Consider the following 26,158-nt stretch of genomic DNA (forward strand, 5'->3'; position numbering starts at 1 on the left):
TTGCTTCCTCTCGACTCCCTCAGTGCTGGGAGCTGAATCACCCTGTTCCCACCAAGGACCCAGACCTCCCAAATGTGCCCACCATCCCCAACCGTCCTGTCTCAGGAGGATTCTGCACCCACCCTGTCCTCGATGTTCACCTCATGCCCTCATTCACCATCACTGGTGAGGTCTGTGGGGTCCGGAGCGGGCTGCAGGCCCCAAGCACGCACACTGAAGAAAACAGGGAAAGACCGCCACTGGCCGCCAACACGCCTCCTGAGCTCAGGAAGTTGACAACACATCCCAAAGTCAGCCCCAGTGGAGGAGCAGTGGTTGGGACAGCAGAGTGACTCAAGGCAAGCCCTAGCTTTCTCTCCAATTCTGCCTCCAAAAAATAAGACACCCCCTGTCTAGTGGGGTGTGATAAACACCCCCCTTGTTTATCCCATGCCCTTGGAGTGTGCTGTCAACTCCTAATGGCTGCAAACAAACCTGCCACAGAAAATAACTATGCTCATCTTGCTGGTGCCTTCATCAGCCCTCATCCCATTTTAGCAAAACTTCTGCTTTTGGAGGGAGAAGACGAGGACGCTCCATTTCCTACTAGAGGAGACCATTGCTATGGAAGGTCTGGCTCTGGCTGCAAGTGTCATTCATTCCACTGCTACCAAAAACCCATACCCCTACCTGCTATAACATATTTGCTGCGCTTGAGGTCTTGCATCGCCATTCCTCTGCTCTATTGTATTACATTGTTACTAACTACGGGACCAGTGTTTCTCTGGAAAAGGAGACACATCCCAGGAAACAATGTCTCACACATGCCTCATGTATAGAACAGCCAAATTGCCCTGTTCTCACCAACATGGTACAATACACAAGCCACCGGGGTTCACTTACATCTCTCACTGTCGTTCTGGTCGGCAATGGCCTCCTCCAGGGCGACCGACTTTGGCTTTTTGTCCTGACTTCCTTTCAACCTTTCCCAGTCAGTGGGGCTGAATTTGCACACCTCGGAGTCCTTGGTTGGGGGGTGGCCACCTTCTCGCTCTTTCATCTCCAACTCTGAGAAGCGCATCATTGCACGCTAGGAAGAGAATGGAGATGAAAAAAAAAACAAACACCTTACCATCAAAGCTACTTCATTGGCCTTACCTTAAAGGAAAGTATTTTCCAAGAGAAGTTTGCCCAAAACCAACCACACTTTATGATACAACTGAGATATTTTAAAAGTTAATGATACAAATATAAGAGTGTCTATATGTTAAGCAGTCACACACTCTTTATTCATAAAGCCATATGTGTGTAGAGATATATGCGGTGTGTATGTATAGCCATACATACACTGTGGCATAGAGACAGACATTCTCTTTCGAAGGTAAATAAAACAAAACAAACACAACGCAAAGAAAGCAAAACAAAAAACACAACAGAAAAGAAAACAAATGCACAATGAATAAAGACGACCATGGCCCACAAACTTCCCTTTGTATATTTGGAAATGAAATTTAACTCAAAAAGTTTATGTAAGATTCTAGTAATAAAAATTTGAAGAACTGACCTCACAGTAAGCAGCGGGTAGACATAAAATACTGTCCTCTTGTAATCCTTCCATCTATGTAATTAAAATGGGCACTCAATGGATCATTTAGATAACTTCATCCATTTTTATAAGCATAAACCAATTTTTTTCTTAACATTGCAAAACAATTTGGCTTTATTTAGCTTTTAATTAAAAGTAAAATATCTTAAGGAAATTCCTAGACAACATCTATCATTCACTAGCAAGTTAAATACATACTCTATCCCTTTAATCGAGGTTTTTTTTGTTGTTTTCTCTTTTTTTGGTGAAAGAAAAACTGCACAAATCTCACAGACATGCGGCGGCTACACACCTCCACCAAGTATCACGTAAGGCATTCTAAGCAGTGCTGTTAGGTTTATTTGTTAACGTACAGTAAAGTAACGGCAGAGAAATCAAAGCAATTGATACGTCAATGTCATGCAGTATTTTAGACATCCTTTAAAACTTCCGTTATCAGCATTCAAGTGGAGTTTGCTTAAAATCCACAAGAATCCACTTATGTTCCCTTACTGGATACATTTCAAAAAATTATATTATCATAAACTTCATTAATCAAATCTGCCCAGTGTCCTGCTCTAGTACCCCCGCCCCCTTCCTCTTTGAACATTAAAAAAAATAAACAAAACAAAAAAAAACTGACAACTGGTCAGGCTCCTGCAATTTGGGTGGGGGGCTCACCTGCAATGCCCGCTGCTCCCGGCTGAGCTGACTGGAATCGGCATACAGTTCGGTAGTGACACACTTGAACCGGTCACCCACGTAACCAGCAGAGTTGGCGATTCTCTTTGCCAGCTTAGATGGCTTTGGTTTCAGAACTTTGCCATCAGTTGATTCTGCCTCATCGGCTCCATCTTTGGTATAGGTGGGGGTGGCGTCCACGCTCGGTGGGGCACCGCCCACGCAAAATGGTTTGGGTTCCTCTTGGGTTTTCCCGAAAGTGACCACAGGGCCATCGCTCCCCGGGGTCGGCTCCAGGAACGGAGTGGAGACCGGCATTGCCAGGTTCTCCTTGTTGGTTCCCGCTGGAACATTCTCCTTGCTTAAGTTGAAAACGGACTGGCCCGGAGCCTGTTTGAAAGCATAGGTGTCGTGGAAGTCATTGATGCGCCCCAGCTCGTCTCTGAGGGTGACGAAATCCCGGTGGGGCTGCAGGGCCGGCTCAGCTGGGGGTTTGCTGGGCTCCGTGCTCTGGCCGACACTCTCAGCTGTGAAGCCGGGTTTGGACGTGTTGGCTTCAGTTTTTGCGTCGGGCTCTTCCCGGAGGAGGTCTACATAGACAAGCTTGTCACTCTTAACGACGGTCTTCCCTTGATTCCAGCTAGGGCTGGGCTTGAGGTTCTTGTCCGTGGTGACTTCTGGATGTAACTTGGTGCCACTAGCTTCGAGTATCTCGGAAAACCTGTTTCGGAGGCTTGGGTCCTCGTAGCGGGCCCTCTCATGGGACCGGGACCTCCTCTCCGGTTTCTCCTCTTTAGTGATCTCAATGGGTGTGTGAGGTATTAACATGGGATGCACCATGCCCAACCCCAGCGCGTCCTGGTAGGTCACGAACTCCGGCCGGCCTGTGGGCAGCCCGTAGGGCAGTCCAGGCTTTGGGGCGAGGTGCCCAGGAAAGAGACTGCCACTGGGCAACAACACCGGGTGAGGGTAGACAGGGCCTTTGCCATGCAAGGAGAGGGGACTTATGGCAATGCCTTCGGGTGCTGGGTAAGGGAGGTAACTCCTGGGGTAGGGAATTGGTGGGGACCTGAACGCCTCATTTGGAGAGAGAAATATCGAGCTTGGTGGGAGCCCGTTCTCATTTGCTTTGAAGCTTGGCTCTGGGTTGCTGGCTTTGGCGCCCTTGCTGCCGGTGCTGCCGCTGTGCTTGGCAGGCGTGGTCGGGGGCTGGCCCACATGCTGGATGACAGACGGTGTGGTGTCCACGGAGCCCCTGCTGGTCTTGCTGCCATCAGCAGTGGCGTTTGGGGCTGGAGATGCAGAGGCTGGGCGGCCGGCGCTGGACACTGAGCCAGACACATTAGTGACCACGGTGTCGGTGGCGCCCATGCGGGGACACGAAGAACTGCGCTGCTGCGGGAGGGCCCAGTCCAAGGCCTTGTTCTTCAGCGGCAGGCCTTTGCCATTGTTCTCTTCATTAGGACTTGGCCCAGGCACCACCCAGGACGAGGGAGCCGTGCTAATGATCTCAGATCTATAGATAGCACAGCCGTTTCCTGGAGGAGATAGTGTTTCTTTCGGAATCTCACTTCCGGAGAGCACTAGGCCACTTCCAGCTCTGCTGTGAACCAGGACGGTGGGTGCCATCTTCTTCATGTGGTCAGCTTTGGAAGTGTCTACATCCACCACTTTAGAAGACAAGTCTAGTGGCTTATCGGTGACGTCTTTGGTAACCGTCTGCTTCTCCAGCAGAGGAGGTGAGCTGCCATCCTTTCTGTCCTGACCCGCTGTTTTCCGAGTGTGCCCAGGAACTGGCTGGGCACTTTCGGCTCCTTCTGGAGCCTTTGGATACTTGCTGCTGCAGAGCCTGGCCGCGGGAAACTCGCTGCTGACCGTCATGTATGGCTTTGACAGGGTGACAGAGGGTGAGGTGGAGATCCGGGCATAGTGCTTGTGGAATTCAGAGTAGGTGTCCGCAGTAGGCTGGGAGGGAAGGTGGACTCGGGGTGAAGGCCGAGGCGAGGGGGGCAACAGGAGAGCTGTGTCCCCTGGCAGGCCGCTGGTGACCGCCTTGGCGGAGGGCACCCTAGGCTGTTTACTGTTCTGGATGTGGGGGTATGAGTGAGAATCGACTGGGTTCCCAGGACTAACACCCATCTTCCAGGGCAGGCTTTTGTCTGTGCAGTGGACCAGAGGCGGGATGGCTGGAGAAGCGGAAGGCGTCGAGAGCCTCATGGGGGAAGCCAGGGACGATGGGATGTGGGGACTGACGTAGTGAGGAGGCGGCAGGTAGAGAAATCGCTCCCCGTTGGTGCAGACTGGCGAATATAGCGGCTGGGCCAGGCCATACGACTGCTGAGGTAGCAAGGCCTTGTACATGTTCAGGGAATACTTATTTGGCGAGTCAAGGAAAGGGTAGATGGCTGGCGTGGCCCCCTCCATGTAGGGATTGACCCAGGGCAGCCGCAGGTAACTAGCACCATTGATGTTGAGCGGGCTCTGTTTGTCACTGGCAGGCCTGTCTAAGCCCAGAGTTTCTGCCGTGGGGACAGCACTTTTTTGTATTCCTGGTGGTGTTTTGTATATAGCACTGAAGCCATTCGGAGGCTTTCCAGAGACAGCGGAGGCCTCCACCGTCTCGGGTGTATTCGGTTTGAACTGCATCTCTGGGGTTCTTTCGGAAGAAAACCCCAGACCACCTAGAGTGGTTGTGGCAGCCTCCCGCCCTTTCTCTGAGCCCAGTCCACACAAGCTAGAATAGACGATGTTTCCGGGGACACGCAGTCCTTCCCGGATCAGGCCAGTGCGGTCCATGCTCAGCGCTGCCAGGCCATCGATCCGATGGGCTGTGGTTGCATCCACCTTCATACAAGAAGAACATGGGTGTTACCAAGGATGTGCCTCCAAAGCAGCCCATCCCAAAGAGAAACCACAGACTAGCTCAGTAGGATATCAGCCTCAAGATCTGAGCGGAAAGGGTTAAAAAAGCAAGGCTTCACAAGGTCCATGGCCCCCTCCCCCCTTATCCAGCACCCTCCTCTGCCTGCCTTCTCACCTTTGTCCGACTAGTATCCTGGAAGCACATAAAATGATCCCTTTAGACTTGAGGCCCTTGCATTAATTCAGTCATCTATTAACTCTGGAAAATCCACCTTCTCAGCAAAAATTCTTCGCTGCAACTGAGGTGGTACCAACTCCACTGCTCTCAGCACCGACCTTGTGGGTACAGATCTCAGACTCACCCTCCCTGGGTCCAGTCAGGATGGGGTGGGGTGATGTTCACTGGGGCTTTCCCAGATGTGGGCAGGCATTATTTAACATAACAAAAAAAACCCAATCTTTCAGGGGGACAGCAAGGAACAGAAGACTTGAGCTGTCTCATTTCGAAATCAATAAAGAGGCCATGGGTCAAACTGCAGTTGTGTCTTTCGACTTCTTCTCCCTGGTGTCTGAAGATGGCTCTGTTTCATATTTTACTGGGAAGGTAAATCTTCAGGGTCTACTTGGAGGCTAGAAATTTATCCAGCTGGGAGCGCCGGTGGGGCACATAGCTTATCAAGGAAAAGGTGGTACGGACCCACCAGTCACCAGGATATTAGGGCATAAGTAGCAAGCACAGCCAAGAAAGCAAGCCAGGAAGAAAATGGGTGAAGCCTTGTCCCACTGCCTAGGCTTTCTCCAGCAGCCCCCCCAAAGGCCCTTTAATGGTATGCAAATGAATGCACGATTGATTACAGATCACTGATACTCAGATAGCACATCAACAGAAGCCATTAATTTCTTACCACGTTGTGGTTCAAGGGATTTTCTTCCCTTAGTTCCAGTCTGGCCTTTGAAGCGTCACCATCATTTACGGGAATTTTCCTATTTAAAAGGACATACCAACTTCATGAAAACATTCCTCATTTAATCTATCTTTCATAGATTACCCCGGAACAGGCCAGTTTCTAAAAACTCTATTTTCCCAACTGGCCTTAAAAAAACAAACAAACAAAAATTCCTCCCCCATGGCCCATATTGAAAGTTATCCCCAAATGGTGATTCAATCGAACTGGCAAAAAACCAAAGCAAGGCAAGGGAACGGGGATGCGAAATCACAAATACGTCCCTGAGTTGGGTAAGGTAGAAATTCTGCACAACTATGTCTCCTTCACGATTGTTTCTCCACACAGGCTGGGCAGGGCTGTCTGGGCCCTGCAGTCCGAGCAGACCCTTATAAGCTCCACCGGAGGACAGGCGTGTGGGTACAATGGCCAAAGCCAAAAGGGCAGATCTGGAGGCTAAAGTCTATGGGCCAGCCATGTCAACCATTTCTGTGTTACCCAGGAGGACAGGTTCTCAAAACTTTTTCCCAAAGTTAGGCACCACGTCCTATGAAACTGGTTTCCATGGTGATAATGAAGCCATATTTGACGGCCTTTATCAAAATGATGGGGGATACACACAAATATACAAATGTTAGCCGCTCCAGAGGAAGAGGCCACACATCTGTGCCAGGCTGTTGCGGCTGCCCTGAGACTTGTTATCAGAGAGCATCGATAAAGAAAGTGCTTGGTGCCAACTTCCAAATCCCCAGGATAAAATCGCTGACAAACACCAGAGCAAAGTTTCATCATTACCCCGAAGAGCAGCTTCAATTATCTACTGCTTAGCTGCCCCTACCCCACACTCCCAAATTACTGATTAGGAAGCATAACAGAACTGTTGGGTGACTGAAACCAGGAGCCGGTGGCCTCACCAAATAGGCGGCAGAGGATCTGGAGAAACCCTGGGCTTCCATGAAATGAAGGGTGGCTTTTGCCCCATTTATTACTGAGCAAACTATTTGTTTTAAAAGCACATCGAATGCCGATCCACCTGGGCCCACACTCCTGACATTTAGAGTTAAAGCAGCATATAGACTGGGATTAATTCTCCTTCATAAATATGAAATAATAAATTAAGGACGAAAGAGCACTGAAAGGCCGCTTTAGGGGCTAATCTCTTAAAGGGCGGCAATGCTTCGCTGAGCCGGGTTGCCTGTTAAAACTGTAAATCAAGGGCTGCCAGCTAGGCAGGAGATCTCCCCCCACCACCCCCCTTTGGGCCCACTCTGGCTGTGAGGAGGTGAAGGGGGGCTCTGCTTAGGAGCCCCAGGGAAGGACCCGCATGCTCCCCAGGCCTCAGCCAGACCCACGCATTCACCTGTCGTCACTGATCCCACACATGCGGACCCTCTCGCTGTTCATCCAGCTGTGAACGTTCCCATACAGGGGGGTTGCTGAAAGCATGTCGTCTTCTTGGATGGCAGCTTTTCTTCAAGCGTCTAGTCTGTTTAACAACAACAAAAAAAATCCCAGGAGGTTGAATAAAAAAGAGCCAAACAGGGAATGAGAGAAACCCTCTTTCTAGGCAAATTCATACGGAGTGTGGAATGCACACTCGGGAAGGTAGAGCCTGCTTGGACGTTCTACAGACGGCTGGGAGTGAAGGAGTACACCTGACCCAGGGGTTCAAGGAAGGGGATGTAACTTCCCTAGCAGGAGGCGCCGGGGATGTGGACGGCCCAGCACCTTGGGGCCCCATCAGTCAAGGTACAGCACATGGCACCCTGCACCTGGCATTCTCCCTTCCCTTTTCCCAGCCTTTGGAGAACACACTTGCATAAAAAGCGGCTGGTGGGGGATCCCGTGGAGCCCCACCCTGATTCTTCTTGGGGCTGAAAGGATAGGGGAGAGGGGGTCGGAGGTGGTGGGGGCGGAATAAAAGGCACGGCAGTCCAGTGCAGCAGCCCAAACTACGACTCATTTCCAGGGCTGCGGTGTGCACGACTTACAGGTGGAGGGTTAAAAAGTGTCAGTGGGCTGGCAAGCCACCCCACCCGAGCCCTAGATTAGATTAAGCCCCAAACCCGGGTGGTTTTGCCTAGGTGGTTTGGCCTGGGAGCTACAGAGGGAGGCGGCTGAGTAATTCAATGACGCCTGCTCGCTGGGGACAAAAATCATTAGCGAGCGCAGAAGTCTTAGCAGCCCGGGCTGTTGGGCTTCGGCAGAGAGCCGCTGGCACTGGGGGAGCGGGCAAAAGCCACCCATTTCCCATCCACTGGAAAGGAGGGAGGGGGAGGCGGCACCTTCCCCCCTCCTTACCTTCTCTGCCCACCACCCCCACCCACATCACATTCTAGTTTGCTGCATGAGTGAAGGGTCAGGACAAGCTGCATTTTATTAACAGGATTATCACGGCGCGTGATTTATCCTCGTGCAGGATTTTAATTGCTCTTTGGAGGTTGAGCCGTTTCTTTTGACTGCGCTTCAGCCCATATCCTGCTGTTAAATGCTGGGTTAATAAGTAGGGGAGCCTTTAATGCCTGGGACCGATGGCCCTCGGCAATTCCCCCAGCTCGCACACTGCCTTGTCCAGGCACCCCCCAGCCACAGCCTCTGTACACCGGGACCCAAACCTGAGTGTGAAATCCCTGGTGTGCAGCTCATGGGGGAACTTTTCTTTCTCCTCCCTCACACACCCACCCACAGTTTCCGAAAGCCCAAATGTTCCCTAAGTCGACACATTTCCTTTGTTAGCAGGGAAAAATATGCAAATGATTGCTTTTACACTTTCGCACAGGGAGCTAACTGCCAGGTCGCTTGGGTAAGAGCCACTAGGACTGGGGAGCACCTGGGAGACCCCAATCCCAAAGCCAGGCTATCCCTCTGGGTTTCTTTGTCCTAACTCGGGCTTTTGTCCACCAGCATCCCTCATCGGCCCCTATACATAGAACACCGTCTGTTAATCAAGAGCCACGCGCGCAGACACACACCACGCATAGTTAGAGCTCAACAATAAAGCTGGGAGAGAGACAGCAATCTCCCTGTGTGTCCAGCCTGGTGGGATCCTGGAGAGGTTATTTGTCTAGAAAGTGTCCCTTTCTTCAGGCAGGCTGGGACATTTCCAGGAGGCTGGCTACAGCGCCCCAAAGACAGACTCAGTCGGATGCAGGCATTGAGGAAGGTTCTGAGGGGGTCCACAGGCCATTCTTCTGTGTTCCGAACATGCACATCAAACTGGGGGTAGGCCACCACAAGAGAAGGCTCACTCAACAGTGTGCCCTCTCTAACCCTTGCCACCCCTTCTAACAAAAGGAAGACAGTCTCCATCTAGAAGGTGGAGCAACATTCCTCAGTGCAAGTGTCCTGGGCATATGGCTGCCACGGGAGGGCCATGCCATGCCATTCCCTGGCTGCGTGTCATGATGAAATTCGGACCTTACACCAAAGGGTCCCTCTATCAAACCCTTAAGAAAAGGATGAGGGGAAGAAGCGTGTGTGCCCTTGAAGCCCCGATCGTCTGGTGTTCCAGTCTTCAAAAGTTACACCAGCTGCCTCCTAAGAGCTTCTGTTAGTTGTCACCTGGGGACAAGGGCCTCTGAGCACCAGACTGAGGAAATAGGAAGGCAGTTGCCACAGTCACCCTACTGAGCCCTTCCCCCACCCCCAGGGCCTGCAGCCCCCTCCCTTGAAAGGGTTTTTCTTTGGAAAGGGCAGCCTGAATTTAGCGGGTGAGGTGGACAGAGTTTAGAAGAGACAACCTGGGATCACAGAGTGCTTTCAAAGCTTCTCCCCTGCTCAGGGTCTCGTCTGGTTTTCAGTATTAATACTGCACAGATAAATGACACCCTGCATCAGAATGAAGTGTTCTGAACAGCACAGGATCAGATGGAGGGCTGAGGCCCAGAGCATGGTCCAGTGTCACAGGGGTGGGGGTGAGAGGAAGAGGGGTGAGGCACAGTATTGGATCCTGCTGACTACACCTACACACACACACACACACACACACACACACACACACACTCTCTCTCTCTCTCTCTCTCTCTCTCATAATCTTTAGCTGCCCCATGAACTTTTTGTGAACTGTTTAAAAGTGGAGGTCTGTTGAACAAACAGCGGCGCCACTGCCAGCCATAATTTCATTGCAACGAGCTAAAGACTTTTAACTCTTCAGTTTCCTGGCCAAAGATGGAGCTGCGCGGAAAGGGCCATCGAGCCAGGGCCCTGCCTGGCGTGAGGCCCTTCTCCAGAGTGACAGCCCACATCCTGGGCAAAGGCCGGACTGCTTACACCCCCCATCACTGAAGGACGCCTCCCCCCATCTCTCTGGGGTGGAGAACCGATGAAGGGGATCTTGGGGGTAAGGGACACATAGATGGGGCAGATAGGCAGTCATGCTCACCCCATTCTACTTTTAGAAAGAGCTACTGAAATTGTTGGAGAGATGAGGTCTTTCTTTTTAACTGAGGAAAAGTTCTTCAAAAGTGACTTCCCTGACCCTTAGCTGTGGGTCACGGTGAAGAGGGCAAACGATGTGATTTGGATGACAGAGCAGAGGCTGTGCTGCTATATATAAGATGTGCATTCACCCTTATTTCTCAATGACCACCCCACCCCACCCGGCCTGGTCTTCCACAGGCAGGCTATGCTTCTGGCAGTGCCAAGATGTGTGAAGTCAGTCATGAAAAGCACTTGACAAGCACCAACCTGTTTCCAGTGCAAGCTGCTAAGCTATACCTTGGCTCTGGGTTTTAACCCTTTTTTCCAGTAGAGGAGAGAAGGGGCAAGGATGCCGGAGAGGGATAAAGAGGGAAGGTGGCCCAGAGAAGGGGTCAGCCCAGAAGACAAGAGTGTCTGGTTTCTGGAAGAACAGACAGGAATTGTGGTGGCTGCCCGCTGAACACCCAGCTCTGGGAGAGACAAAACAGCCACCCCGCGTGGAGGTCTCTGGCTTTGCGTCTGAGTGCAAGCACAGGAGAGCTCGAGTCTCCCTCGACAGACTTAGGCCCCCTCATCTACTCCAGGAGTCAAGTTATGATTACCCCCAGCATGGCCGGGACACTGGGGAGAAGAGCCTGATTGACAGAAAGAGGTCAGAGGGACTACGATTAGGAGCTGTCATCCCACCTTGGCATCCTTGAGTTGGGGGCACCTTGGCACTCTGTGAAAAGACACGTGGGGGAACACGGGCCCTAGCTGCACCCCACCACCAGTGGTCTGCCAAGTCCTGCCATGAAGATACCATTATGCACCGAAGAAAAGGAGAGAACTTTTTTTTTTCCTTTAAGGCCGAGTTCCCCTGGCAGACAACAGACAGGGTGCAAAGGAAGGAGCCGTGGTTGTTGAGAGGCCAGCCTGAGTGCAGGGAGGGGGGCAGCACTGGGCCGCTCTTGGCACCTCTCCTTTCTCTCCACCACACTCCTCCTGGCACCGGGCCACTTTCCACTGCCTCCGCCCTCCAGGCGACGGATGGATTGGTTCAAGTCTGCACATCAAGCTTGTCAAGTGGCACCGACAAAATGCGAAGCAGCACCACCACATTGCCCCACTCTATGCCACCACCACTGCCCCTTCCCAGGGCCTCGCTCACTAGGCACCCCTTAATCCATCAGGCACTTTAACAGTCAGCAGCCAAGGAGGTCTGCGAAAGCACCTGGTCCAGAAGACTGAGTGGACATCAGGGACCCCAGGCAGCATGCTGTGTGCCAGGGCTGTCTGTGGGCTGGGGACCTTTGTGGGGAAAGGGACTCTCTCACTGCATGGCCAGTTCTCCATGGAGGATGTGCTGAAAGCACAATCACCACTGCCTTACCGCTCTCTCGTTCACAGCCTGTCTCTGGGCAGGTGGCTGAACCTCTTCAGCCTCGGTGCCCTCATCTGTAAATATTTGGCACCGTTTTCCAGAGGATTAAACTGCACTCAGGACTTGAGTTCTGCCTGGCAATAGCTGGTGCCGGCCCGGTCTAATGCCATTAAACAGCATCTAATTCCACTAAACATACTATGCAACAAACAAACCCCTAGGATGGCTGCGTGGTTCCTTTGTGGCAGTGGGGAGACTGAGGAAGGGACACAGAGGGGCCAAGGAGGGGTGACCTTCAGCAGGGCAAGGGGCTTTCATGGAAGCTCGCAGCACAGGAGCCCTTCCTGGGGCTGCTCCAAGCCCAGACTGAGTCACCCACAGGCACTTCTCTATGGGTGTCAAGGAAGGGAGGGGTGAAGAAGTTCCTATTTTAGGATGGGGGGCTGCTTGGATGTGGGAGCTGAGAAAAAGTGGTCCAGGGTGTGAGGCGTTGGGGTGAGTCCTCCTGGGTTATCTTCCCCAGTGTGTGTAACAGTGGGGAGAGGGGAACCCCAAGGATGCCTCCCAGGTCAGGGGAAGGTTGCAGGTTTCCAGGGGTATCGTGGAAGGAGGTCGCAGGCTGGGTCCTCCAGCCTGTACAGGGGTGCTGAAGTTGGGGTGGGGGGGAATGGGAGGAGTGATCCTGCCTGCCAAGGTGTTATCTCTCCATGCACCCTGCAAGCCTCCGGGGCATCCCCACTCCTGCCCCAGGTTTTGCATTAGTAACAGACAGCACTGCTGAGGGCTAGCAAGGGAGAGTGGGGGGCGGGGAGAACGAGAAACTCGCAGCAGGCCCTGACCTGCAGCACCCAGCACCTTCCCCGCCTTCCCCCAGGGCGCCGGGGATAGAGCCACTCCGGGCAGTGAGGAGTGAACTTGGCCTGCAGCAGCAGCGGCGGAGGTGGCGGCGGGTAGTGGGGGAGGGGCGCCCCCTCCCACGTCTTGGCCGGATCGGTCGGCAACAAAGGGATTTTCTCTCCCACCGCGCACACACCCCGTGCGGCTGCGGGCTCCTCTCAGCTCCTCTGCCAGGTCCCTGCGTCGGGCAGTGGCCAGCACACATCCCCGCCCTCGGCCCCCGCCCAACCTTCCAGGAACTCCAGCTCTCTCCACTAGCCCTCCAAGACCCCGCTTCACACCTCGCCTGTGCGCATCTCTGGGCTCTCCCTTTCCCAGGCGCCTGCCACTGAATCTCGACAAAAAGCAACTTTGGGTGGGCACACGGAGAACCCAGAATGTGCGGTGGAACTCACCAGGGGACTGGGCACTGGAGACCCCAGCGGCCATCGTCCTGGGCTCCCTTTGGCCAGTCTGGAGTGTTGCTCTCCATGGATGCTTCCCCCCATCTCCCCTGATTGAAAGACGCAAGCCAAGTGTAGCCAACTGTAAAAGGGGGCTGGGGGCTTGAGGAGGGGGGAGGGCACCAGCAAGGATCAACCTGGAGAGCTGCTGCCAAACCAGGAGTGCTGCCCGCCACACTCTTTTTCCCACACAGCAGAGCCATGGGGCACCCCCCCCCCCCACCCCGGTCGGCTTGCGGAACTTCCCCTTCTGCCCTGACGCCATGCCTTGGCTTTTTGTCCCTTTCACTTTCTTTCACGGTGGTGCCTCACACAACCACCATGTGTGTATGCAAGAGGGGGCCCCACCTGGAAGCGGGTGTCCCCCCACAGGAGGCAGCAGCCCAGGACAGGAAACCTAGGTTGAACACAATCAATCATCCTTATTCCTCTCCTTCTGCCAACCCACACCCCTCCCCCGCCCCACACCCCCTCCAGTGGGGTCCCTACAGGGCTGGGTTCCCAGCTGGAGTCTCCCCCAACCTGGAGGCAAATGCAGAAGAACCGAGCCATAAGGCTATTAACAGCAGCTATCATTAGTACACACAGAAAGCACAAAGGAACTTTTTACAAATAAAAGATGCAGAAAACACAGGGTCCCGCAGTCTGCACCCTGATTCCCTGCTGATTGTGTGCTGCCTGAGAGTCCTGGGAAGACTGGGGATGAGGGCCAGGGGAGGACAGGGGCTCCCACTTTCTTAACAAGGAACAATAGGAACCCCATGTCTGCTACTCAATCTTGGAACCAGAACACCCCAAACAAAGCTGTGGGAAAACTGCAGTAGACGTGGGGGCCCGTGAATTTTTGTAGCTGTTCAGAGCTTAATTACTCCTCCTTGATCCGTGGGACTAGACACGACACCGCCAAGGTTAAAATGCCCCGAACAGCGCCGAGCAGATGTGAGCGAGCTGGCAGACGCGCAAATGAGGCCTGCCTCGGAGCACGATAACAAGTGACTAATACATTGCATATCGTTGAAAGAAAATTATTTTTCTCTAATTTGCATTTGCTTGGGGGAAAAAAAAAAGCCAACCAGAGTCCCTCCTCACAAGCACGAGTCTAATCCTGGAAATACAGCCCGGCTGCTTTAAGAGAGCTGGAAGGAGGCAAAGACTGCCAGTGTTTTGGCGTTGCAGGCTTGTTTATCTTTCCGCCTTTCCTCCAAGGCGAAACTCGTTTTGCAAGCAACATTCCTACAGAAAATGGCACACGTCATAAAAAGAGACCAATTTATAGAACTGGCACCGAAGTTCATGTATCATTCCAGAAGTATCTCCCAGCTCCCCACTAGGGAACCCAACTAGATGTAGAAGTCCACATTATAACTCCAGGCGGGGGGGGTGTGGGGGGGTAAGGTTTGAGGTGGGAGTGGGGATGAAATCATCATTTGCAGATATCCCGAAAGCTGTACACCCAGGGGGCCAAGTCACACAGAAGGGCAGGATATAGATTTAAGTCAGCTCTGAATGATCCTCCAGAGCCCCAAAGGCTTCAAACTTGAGGCTGGGGTGGGGGGGAGCTGGCCCCAGGACAGCCCAGGGGCAGGCCCAGCCTCCTGACCATCCATGCCCCTTGCCAGCTTGGGCTCCAGGACCGGCCCCTGGAGGGGGGGTGGGGGGGTGGTGCGGGGGGGGGGGGGGGGGGGCGGGGATATGGCTGCCACCCACCAACTGTTCTGCCTCCCACCCTGGCGCCTCCCTGCATTGCCTGGCAGAGGACCAGGGAAGGCCTGTGGCTGTGGGCATCTATCTAGTTGATTAAGTCACAGAGTGGGTGGCGCTGTGGGCAGACCTGAAGACAGTGGCGTCCTGCAGCTTAGAGGCAAGTGCACTCTTAAAAAAACACAGCAAGGCAAAGGGACGTAGGTAATCCAAAGCTTTAGGTCCTGAACCTACACACTGGTGTTGCCAATCCAGGAAACAGGGCCCAGTGCATAGAATACAGCAGCCGCCTGTCTCTCGAACTTGTCTGAATAACAGGGCCATTTCAGAGGAAGAACAACGGCCTTCAGAGCCTCTACAATTTCCAGAAAGCCTTCAGTTAATAATACATTCTTTCCAACAGGCTTGCTTTAGGGCGGAAAGTTATTTTCCCAAATCTTAACAACCCTGTCACAAGCCGCTGAGGCCCCAGGCCGCAGGCAACCCCTCCAGACAGCTGACACTCATGACCCTGCGGGCCTTCTCCTGCCACCTCTGCCTAACAAGTTCCCTAAACCACAAAACGCCAACCAGCGCGCCCGTCCACCCAGGTCCCGGGAGCCAGAGGGCCATGTGTCCACGGGGTGGGGATGGGGCGCCGCTGCCAAGGGTTGTCTCGCCTTGCGTCCGAGGACGCCCCGGCCAGCAAGTGGCGGCCACCTCTGCGGCTTTCCGTGGGCCTGCATAGTGCGCGCTTTGTGTGAGCGCCGGGGAGGCACAGCGCTGCCCGTGCACCAACAGCTGTCACATTATTTGCACTCGCTGTAAACAGCCTTCACATTCCCCCCTTACCACATAGTTAAAGCCAGACTAACAATCCACAGTTAGAGATCAAACCAACAACAGCAGTATTGTGTCTGCCTTTGCTGCCTTCGCACCAAGCCCAGCAGCTGGCAGGTTTCTCCGGAACAAGGGACCCCCCCCTCCCCCCAACCCCTCCGGGCTCCAGCCCAGGCTGGCCAAGGCAGTGCTGCGTGTGTCGCTGCTGATTGTTAAAGCAAGAGAACACAGCCATTTCGAGCAGAGTTCGGTGGGGTTCACCGGCTCTCTCTCGAGTTTCCTCCTCCAGCTAGTGGCTCGGGGCAGCCCCCCCTCCCCCATCTCCTCCGCAGGGAATAAAGGTTGTTCAGACTCCCAGACTCTGCTCAGCAAAGCGTGGGCCAGCCTGGGGTCCTGCAGCCCTCTCTACCGTGTCCCAGAGGAAACGCAGCTTGGCCCCATCTGCAGCTCACAGCCCCCTTGTGTTTCTGGAAAACTGTCCAAGCCCCTGAATCCTGACTGGTCGCCCCACTGATCAGAATGTCTCCTTTATGATTTTTGGTTAAGTCGAACATTTCCATAATCGTCATTATTAGCGCAAATTACACGCCTAATCGGTCCTTAAATAGATTTTAATTAAATAATCATACAAGGCTCATTTTATGACTTAAGAAAGGCATTACTTTTCGTTATAAACTTTCTACCAGGATATAGAATAAGGATAGCAGACAAATACTTAGTCTCTGAAAAGCACCAATAACTGATGGGCAGCGTACTGGGAGGGCAGACCCAGCCTCACACCTGGAATCAAAGTGCAGACTAGACACACCACATCTGCCCAACTTTCCTCCTCCAAAGCAGGACTTTGTCTTCTCTTTGGGGCCAGACGAAAGGAACCCCCAATGCTCCTCTTGTCCCTGCCCGTCTAGAGCCCACTTCTCACCACCCTCATCTGTTTTCCACCCCTCAGTCCGCTGAGAGCCGCGGTGGAAAGCAGGCAGGCTGTGCTTGTTAAATGCTGTGTAAAATGCTGTTAATAAAATAATAAATACAAAGGATGGAGGCTGCTGGTTCCATGGGTGTTTTGACTGGAAATGCCTTGGCACTTGTCATGTGTTTATGGGAGGGCAGACAACTCTAGGATTTACATAGTTTGGACATTTCTGTACTTCATTTATTCTTTCTTAAATGACGTAGGCCTAGAGCTATTTCAAGTTTGCCTTTGTACAGAACTGTTAAATGCCTAAGAGTTTCTCCAATTAAACCAAGTTTTAAATCAGACCCAAGGCTGGAACGGACTGACTCGCCCCACTCCACCCCTCAGCCCGAGGCTGGAGAAAACAAACAGACCCTCCACAACAATCTCCTGGCCTCGCTCTCCCCACCTTCACCACCTACCCCCTCCACGGAGGGTGGGGGGTGGCGCACCAAAGGGTAAAGGTTAAGGTGTCTTCAGAATTACAGGCAAGGTCCTGGCTACACACTCTGGAAAGCACTGCAGTTGGGCACATCCTGGCCATACTCTAACCTCTAAAATAGTGAGCTAAGATGGGGGGAAAACTGCTGGCCTGGTAAAACCCACTGTTCGCAAAACAATGTCAGCAAAGGCTGGGAGGCATTCTTTAGAGAGGAACCAGGGATTCATGCCTACTGAAGCTCTTTCAGCACAAAGGCTTTTAGGGGAAGAAGGGAAGGGGGGTTGGGGGAGAGAAAGGGAGGGCTCCTGTTTCAGAGCAGGCATCCCCAGAGAGTCAAGAACCAAGTGTAGCTTCAATCAAACGCTGACTTCCCCTCTGGGAGTCGAGTAAGAAACCTGATCACAGTAGCTTACTACCGGCCTGGATCCATACAGGTCTGGTTTTCTTCTCATGCTAGTAATTTTTTTAAATACATATCGATATAAAAGAAGCAATCCCTGGCAGACTTTATTGAAAACCACACTGAGACCTCATAACATCCGGACTTAATCCCTATCAAACAAACCACAGCACCTCTGGCCTCTACAGCGGGCCAGACCCTCTCACCTCTTCCCACCAGGTCTCTCATCCAGCTGCTGCTGTTCCCTCCCCCAAAAGAATGAGGGGAGGACCAGCCAAAGAGCACCTAGATACTGGTTCTGGAATCAATTCCTAACCATAAAAATGATCCCACTCCGGCGGGGGGAGAGAAAAAAAAAACCCAGCCTTTTCATATGGAATCCTTTAAAGCCCAGAATGTAAAGAACTGTAACAAAGGGAAAGAGGAACCCACCAAGACAGACCTGGAGAAAAAGCCTCGGGAACACCCTTGGAGGGGAGCTTAACCTGCAGGTTGGTCCCCTCCAAGGTTGAGCCTAAGCAGGTGGGGGGGAGGGGGGTGTGTCCTCAGGGGAAGGAGGAAATGGAGAAGCAACCTATAGGAACCTGACCAGTCATTCAAAGCAATTACTAATCCTCAGGGCCTACTATGTGCCCAGTAGTCTTCTTTGATCCTAAAGGTGGATAATTATTCCCAGTCTTACAAATGAAGAAACTTACTGAGGCTCAGAGGCCATAAATAACTTGCCCCCAAGGTCACACAGCTAGTAAAAATGGGCCACGGTCAAACTCAGTCCTGGAGTTGCGGAGAGGAGCCAAGTATTGGTCAAACTGTGCCATTTGGAATTACCAAGAAGTTCGGGAAGCTTTCTCGGCCCTTTTACTCCAACACAGGGTAAAAGGATAGCACTCAGCACCTAGGAAACTCGGTCTACCAGGAGCCTGCACCCTAGTTTCTCCTACACCGAGAAATCGCTCGGTCCATATGAAGTCTTTCCACTGACATCCTACACATTGCCCTGAACTGGAACACCCCAGTGTGAGGCCAGGGATCCCCACAAGGCTCCACACTCTCCTCCTCCAGGAGACCAGAACAGGTAGCAGAAAGTGGGCGCTAAAGTGCTGACACCTGGAACTAGAACTAGGCTTGCCACCCTAGTTTTGCCACATGGAGCAATAAATCAAGTTATCTAGGTAGAGCAAAAGCCCTTTGGAAAGAGTGCCTACACCTACCTTTCCTAGGGACCTGAGGACCAAAGTGAGCTGGGGAGGGAACTGAGGGGGAAGTGGCCAAGTCCCAAGTCCCAAGTCCCAGCTGGCAGCTGGGTTTATCTTTTCCTTGCCCAACTTCTCATCCAAGAAGCGCAGTGTCAGCGTTAAGCATCCCCTTCCCACCCCATCCTCAATTTCTGGGTCTGTACCGGGCTTTCAGATGCTCCAGGAACTCTCCACACCCGTTGCCACAGATGCGGTCGGCTTCAGGACCAAGAGCCGTCTCCAGCTCGGCTCGGTGGGAAGGTGAACAGGCAGGAGCGCCGGACACTCAGCCGACCCTGTGGCTTTCCGGCCACGGGCGGGATAGAGGCCACGGGCGGGTGTCTGTTCCAGAGGCCGAGGCTCCGGATGTGCGAAATGACTCCAGGAGCCCCTGGGGCGGGCCAGAGCCTCGGCCACGGGAGGGATCGAGGCGATGGCGGCGCCGGGTCCTCACCCCTGTAGCCAGCCGAACACGCCCCGGCGGCCCGGCCGGCCCTGGCTCCCGGCCAGTGGCTTTCTTTTTTAAACTTTCCGGCCTTGGCGATAACTGCCAATTGGGGCAGGATTTCCAGCCCCCGCCTTCCCTCCTCCACCTTCTCCGTGCAGGCCCTTCCAGCCTCCAGGGAGACGACCCCCAGCCCCGGCAGACCATCCCCGACCCCCACCTTTTGGGCCACCTGGAGAGAGCTTCCGGAAGACAACGGCGTCGGGCCGAGTCTGGGGCTGGTCCAGGGAGGAAGTCCCGCAGCCTCCAACGGTCCGAGCCTGCTCGCGGCGTGGCGCGCGGGTGCAGAGCGGCCCCCTACTCTAGTTCTCTCAGAAAGACCTGACGGCTGGGGGGCGGGGGGTAGGTTAAAGGCCTGCCTTTACAAAAATTTTTAACTCTTCAGATCCAAGAATTTTGCGTGTCCTTGGGCATGGCTGTGAGCGCTCAGGTAGAACAATAGAAATGAGGGGTGCCGGAAACGGTTCAGGAAGATCCCTCTATAGCCCTATAAACCTCTCCCCCACTAGCAATTACTATTAGCATTAAAAGACCCTAGTGCCTTCAATGCAGTAGTGCCAGTTTATAACTTTTTCCCCGCTGGGTCCCCATACCCTAAACAAGCCCCCTCCTCACATTTTGAAATCACCAGAGCAAAGACAGCTCCCAACCCTCTGAGGTTCCAAAGCTTCTCACCTGGTCTGCTCCTGGCACCCTGACCTGACTCACCCTCATCCCCCCAGTAGTTTCTCCGGTTTGCACCTAGACAATAAATTTAGTTTAATTTAGCTTCCGGTCTTTAATTTTAGCAGGTCTCCTTTTTGCATGCAAATCAATATGGCAATTACCATCTAAAAGCTCGCCCAGCCCCGGGTCAATGTAAATTGATCATTGTCCGCCTTCCACAAAATAACACCGGGAGTCTGTGGTGCATAATGAGATTATACTGGAAACTGTCTTTTAGATCACAAATTATATTTTATGCTGTCAGGATCTTCTCCTAGCGGACTTCCCCGCTAATCACGGGGCGCCGGAGCCCGTGGGTGCTGAGGGGCAATGGTTGGCGGGGAGACATGGCTCTAAGGAATAACTAAGTGCAGGGGCTCCCCCCCCCACCCCATTTCCAAGATCCTCTACTGGGGGCAGGTGGAAATGAGCCTGTAATGGGGAAAGAGGACCTTCTACCAAAACGTTGCGGGAAAAGGTCGTTCTTTAAGTCTCATCCAACAAAAAGTCAGCTACCCCTTGCGGAGAAACACATGGGGGGAAACCAGCCTAAGCCGTCGGTCCTGGGCCAAGTGCTCGAGACACAGGAGGCTGGGCCGCCCCGGGGGCGGCGTGAGGAGACCTTCCACTCCTAGCCCGGCTGTTACTCAAGCGGGCGCCACCACCTAGGCCCCGGCAGCGCAGCCAGCCTTGTCAACAGACGGAATCTTGCCGGCCGGACTTTTGGGTGAAGCAGCCCAGGCGGGCTGGGGCGGGCCTCGGCCTCCCCTCCCCAAACTGGGCGAGGCACCGCCAGGCCCGAACCGTGTGAGCAGACGGCTGGAGACCTCCGAGCCAGGAGAACGTCCCTTCTCGCGGAGAGCAAGGCCCTCCCGCCCCGGTGCGGCCCCCGGGCCACGGGTGTGACCCTGGAGCCTAACAAAGGGCCTTCAGAGCTCCTTTCGGCCTCGGAGTGGCGGGGGAGGGGTGGGGCCCGCGGGGAGGGGGGCGGCGCGGCGGCCCAAGTGTACCCGCACGCCCCCTGTCCCGCCGTGCCGAGTCAGCCGAGCCCGGCGCCCTCGAGGAAACCACCGAGGTAGCTTGATCGAGGCCGCTGGGCACTCCCCAGGACCATTCAGGGGTTCGGGCGGCTCGGCGGCCTGCGAGCCTCCCTCCCAGCCCCGCGGCCCAGCCCTGCCCCGCCCGACCCAGCGCGGGCTCCACCCGAGTGCGGTCTTCCCAATAAAAGCTGGAATTCCCGGCTGGGCTCAGACAAAGAGGGACCGCGGCAAATCGACGCCGCGGGCAAACCAAACCCAAGCCTAGTTTATGTGCACGTCTGGGGTCACAGAGGCGCCTGCTAATCCTCCCTACCGAGCAGGCCGTCCCCGCACGGTCTCCTCGAGGAAAAGAAAAAAAAAAAGCATACCTCCCCTTGATTTTACCCAGAGGCCGAACTTCGCACTTATTTCTGTTCACTAGACCCTGTGCACCAACCTTAGCAAACAGGACTTAGAGCAGCCCAGCATCCCTTCCTCCCCAGCCAGGAGTGTAACGCTTACTCCTCGTCTTCCTCCACCATCCATCCTCTCAAGGTCAAGAACTCAAAAATCTTTCAGAAATCCTCCAACCTGGTCAAGACATACCTTCTCCCCCACTCTAGCTTGGAAGAAACTATAACCAAGAAGCAATCTTAGTGACTGAGGACCATCTACCCTTAGCTAGGCGCCTCTGCCCTCAGTTTCCCTCTAGCCAAAGACACGTTATTTCTCGGTAAACGAGTGTGTGAATGTGGTTGTGTGGCGCACATTTCCGTGCCCTGGTCGGTCTCCCTGGGCAGGAAAGTCTCCATCAGGCATTGAGGAGTTTTTGTCATTCAGCCTGTGTATCTAAGCGTGGATGTGTGCATATGAATGCTTTTTGTGTTTCCAAGTGACCCTCTTCACACCTTTAAATGGGCTTTTGTCTCTGGAACGAACTTACAGAAATTCTGCCCCAGTTTCCAGCTCAACCAAGTCTGGGATTTTCTCTCCTAGAATCTCGCTCTAGGTCTCAGTATTTGCATATCCATGTTTACATTCCTCTTGGGCAGTTCTTTATCTCTTCTGTATCTCTTGTTCCGTGTGGGCATCGGAGCCCAAGTGTCTTGATTTGTCTCAGCACATGTCATTCAGGCACACATCTTAATCTGTGCATTCCTGTCTAACAGTACACCTCCCCACGACTTACATTCTTGCTTTGCCTATAATGTGGTTCATTCTCAGACCAGACCAATGTTGGTTTGTAGTTTAAATGTAGCTAGAGGATTCCCCTAAGATTACAATCCCTAAAAGGGAGAGGAAGGGGGAAGGAGAGGAGCATGACTAATGATTCATTTTTATATAGAGTAACCTACCCGCCAATTGTCCACCTCTGCAAAAGCTAGACCAATGCCTTCAAGAGTTGTATAAAAATTTTAGACCAACTCAATGTTGAGTCCCCTGTATGTGTCCATACATACATTGTACACATCACTGTCCAATTCCTGTTTGGACGCTGTCTCCCTGAACATATCTGATCTGAACTCTCCACAAGTTAATGGTTAAAAGTGTCTCTACACAGACAACTCAAGAACCCTTTTGCTCTCTCCCATGTATACCTGCACACATGGGCCGAGCATTTCAGGCTTGGGTCGGCAGCAGTTTCCGTCAGAGGCCCCACCCCACTAAAGCTCTGAGCAGACCTTTCCACACCGGGCCGCTGGGAACATTGAGATCTAACCTCTGCATCTCCCAAACTCACTTCCTTAAGTGAGGGGTGCCCATTGTGTGTGTTCACATCTCCCCCATTAAGAAGTACCGGGTCAAATTAGATCACCTAGCAGCTGCGTCTGGTTCGTCGAAGAATCGAGCCGGATGCACCAGGATGTCAGCGTGCAAACACAGAACAGAAAAAGACAAACCCTGGGTCCAGACTCCCGCCCCCTCCAACCTGGAGGCTACTTTGCCTCCAGGAATTTCTACTAGACTCCCCACCCCCACTCTTCCCTTCGCCTTTAAAGGGTTAAGAGAAATCCTCGAAGCCTTCCCTTCACCCTTGGTCGCTGGGCCCGCAGGGTGGCTCGCTCACTCGCGGCTCACGGGAGTCTGCCGCCGCCTCCGCGGCCCGCTCCCCCTTCCGTCCTTCAGCCGGGAGGGAGCCTGCATGCCTGTCTAGACCGATCTATCACAGGCACACCAACAACACCCGCGAGAGCGCCGAGACCCTGCCCGGGTTCCCCCTGCCCGCACGGCTTCCCGGCGGACCGAACCCTGGAGCGTGACCGCACCGGCGGCGGGGTGGGGGTAGGAGCCTTCGGGCGCGGGCTGCCCCGAGCGCACCGCGCGGCCGCCCCGGCCCCCAGCGCTCCCGCCAGCCCGGCTGCCGGGACACAGTCACAGCTCTGCGCGCTGGGCAGTCCTATTTTTATCTTGTCTAATCCCAAACTGGGCGGGGAGCACAGGCGTCGTGCTTAGAGAACAAGAGATAGGCGAGGGAGGCGGGGAGGAGCAGCCAGGCAGCGACGCGAGCGGGAGCGAGTTAAAGACACAGTCGAGGCGATCGAGAGCAGGAAGAAAAAGCGGGCTGCGCGGGGCCTCGGGGCTCAGCACGCAACACGCCGCCGGCGAAGTTACACTCGCCTCCCCGCCGCCCCTCGCCGCCAGTCCTTCCCCACTTCCCAGCGGCGCTCCCCGCAGCCCCGGCCGCGGGGCCCCGGCCTGTGTGGGAGGCAGAGGCCCGGCCGGCCCTGCAAAGAGCTGGAGAGAATCGCTAATGAGCTGTGCGGCCCATTGATCCGGAGAACACTTCCTAATTAACTCTCAGTCACCTACTGGTGACAGCGCCTCAAAGGACAGCGCTGGGGCCATCCAAGCCCCAGCCCCGACCTGCCCGCCGAGCGCCTGGCGCCCGAACCCCGCGCGCTCCCCTCACTACCTCAGGCCAATCCCGGTGAGTGGCGGCGTCAACCCGCATACTTAAGGCCGGCCTCAGATTAAACCTGGACGGCATATTAATCACCACCATCTCCACCCTTCCTCCACGCGGTGAAATCATGGCCCAGATAAACACGAGAACCACCACTGCAAAGCCCAGAGCAGATAACAAATCGGGGGTGGAGTGGGAAGGGTCGCTATGCAAACGTATTCTCCAAGTGTCCACGTACAGGAGTCTCGGAGGCCGACACTTAAAATGCCTTCCACACAAGCAATTCTGTTGGCAAAACCGAATCCAACACCTCGTAAGGATTGATTTCAGCCCGCGGTGTCCGTTTCCAGTGCCACAGGAAGTGTCAGATGGCTAGAAATACTCAAGTCTGTCTGCGTTCACCACCCACCACCTTCTGGGGTGGGCCATTTCCTCCGCTTTTTTATTCCCAAGTCATTTAAAAGATTTTTCTCCAGGAGGCTACCCCTAGAACCAAACAACACTTACCCCATCTCTGGCCTAATCTCAAAAAAAGAAAAAGAAAAAAAAAAAACAGCTAAAACCCACAGCAGTCTAGTCTAGACACAGGAGGCTCTACGGATACCTATTTGAAGCGCGCCGGTTTCTTTTTAAGGTTTGTTTTTAAATACACATAACCCTCCCCCCTCCTTCGCTCTTCCAATCCCCCAACCCCCACCCTTCAGACGCCTGCGGCGCGCGTCCTCGCGCGCGGGCACTCACTAGCTGAAGATCGCGGACTTTCTGGGAAAGATTCATTAACAGCAAATTAAGCCTCGCCCGGCCTCGGCCTACACGAGGCCAGGCTCAGCCGTCTCAGGGACTGGAGGACGTGCCCACTCGAGAGTGCAGGCGGCGAGAAGCCCACCGGGACCACGCGTGCCTCGAGCCGCCCTACTCCGCACACGGCGCCCCAGGGCTTGCTTGGTAAACAGCCGGCGCACGTCGCCGCCGCCCCGAGCCCCCGAGTTGGCGGAGGCTCTGCAGCGCAGCCGCCCGCCTGCTCCGAGCGCGGGCCCCGCGGCGCGGAGGCGCCTCGCCCTCCCCGCCTCGGCGGAGGATCGCGCCGTGTGCGCAAGTTCCTCTTCGCCCTCAGCCTCCGCGCCGCACGCCCTCCGAGCGGGACCAACTTCCTCCGGCCACAGACTTGCACACGCCCTACAGGGCTTCCCACCAGACTCGTAGCTGCCCAGGTCTAGCCCCCACCTCCTCGCCCTCCCTTCTCGCCGCCGCCCCCGCACGATCTACCCCCGCCCCTGGGGACTCACAACTTGAAACCAACCCTACGACTTCGCGGGGAGGGTGGGGGTGGACCGGGGTCGCAGATTAAAATTTTAAAAGAACATTTACAAAACAAAGCGTCTGACCTGGCGGGCGGGTGGACGGGCCGAGTCGGAACCCCTCGCTCTGCTCGATTTCCTAGTATTTTTTTTTTTTAATCCACGTGATTCGCGCTTTGGAGCAAGCCAAAAAAAAAAAAAAAAAAAAAAACCCGGGACTCCCCTCCCGAGTTGTGCCGCGGCGGCGGCAGCAGGTCGAGCTCGGCTCGGCCCGGGGCGCCCGCCACACACACCCTGCGCACGCACACGCTGTCGTTCCACGAGCAGGAACGAGCGGCCCCCGGAGAGGCGAGACGAAGCAGCGGCGACTGGGGGTTTTTACAGTTCTTTCCCGAGTCGAAAAAGAAAGCAGACGGGAACCCGCCGCCCTCCCCTTCCTGCTAGCGAGCTAACGCCGAGCCGAGCTTCCCAGCTTCCAGCCCAGCTCCCCCCCGCTGCCCGCCCCCCCCGCGCCCGACTCGCGGCGCTCAGCGACGACCGCGCTCCCGCGCACACAGGCACACACTAGCTGCAAACTTCCACTCCGTGAACTCCCCGCTCTCCTCCCAGCCCCCCGGGAGGCGGCAGCACCCCCCCCCCCGCCGCGCCCCTCCCTCCCCGGAGCCCACTTGGGGCCGCTTAGGTTGGCTGCATTTTTAATAACTTATAGCTAGGAAATAAAAATGAAAGCGAGCAAAACAGCCAAAGTGAAGCGCGAGGCACAAGCTTCGAGGGGGTACGCGAGAGTCAAAAGAAACCACCCGCCGCGAGCGGGGGCCCCGAGGGAGGGGGCCGACTGCAGCCCGCCGCCTCCCCCGGGGAAAGGTGTTCCGGGCACTGACCTGAAATCCCCAGCCGGGGAGTAAGCAGAGAGCCTGCGATCCGGCGCTTTGAAGTTTTTCCCCGGAGCAGAGTCGAGGCGGCGAGGAGGAGCAAGGGGCGACGGGGTGGATGGGAACTGG

General features: G+C 54.5%; 1 protein-coding gene across 4 annotated transcripts in view; it reads right to left on the reverse strand.

Moving 5' to 3' along the window:
• Window positions 1-26,158, reverse strand: part of BCOR (BCL6 corepressor) — a 52,595-nt gene that overhangs the window by 18,468 nt on the left and 7,969 nt on the right. Inside the window, exons 1-6 of one of the 4 annotated variants that reach the window (XM_006058693.4) lie at window positions 25,245-25,536; window positions 7,412-7,537; window positions 6,013-6,091; window positions 2,246-5,089; window positions 1,544-1,597; window positions 883-1,069 (exon numbers count right to left, since the gene is read on the reverse strand). In XM_006058693.4, coding sequence (XP_006058755.4) covers window positions 883-1,069; window positions 1,544-1,597; window positions 2,246-5,089; window positions 6,013-6,091; window positions 7,412-7,497 — 3,250 coding nt within the window. In that variant the 5' untranslated portion in view covers window positions 7,498-7,537; window positions 25,245-25,536. Of the gene's footprint in view, window positions 1-882; window positions 1,070-1,543; window positions 1,598-2,245; window positions 5,090-6,012; window positions 6,092-7,411; window positions 7,538-18,889; window positions 19,254-24,600; window positions 25,034-25,244; window positions 25,537-26,158 lie in introns of those variants that run through there. The other 3 variants (XM_025276776.3, XM_044937360.2, XM_006058692.4) reach the window with 3 other exon arrangements.

The sequence above is a fragment of the Bubalus bubalis genome, chromosome X (assembly GCF_019923935.1).
Source record: "Bubalus bubalis isolate 160015118507 breed Murrah chromosome X, NDDB_SH_1, whole genome shotgun sequence".
In the NCBI taxonomy this organism is placed as follows: Eukaryota; Metazoa; Chordata; class Mammalia; order Artiodactyla; family Bovidae; genus Bubalus; species Bubalus bubalis.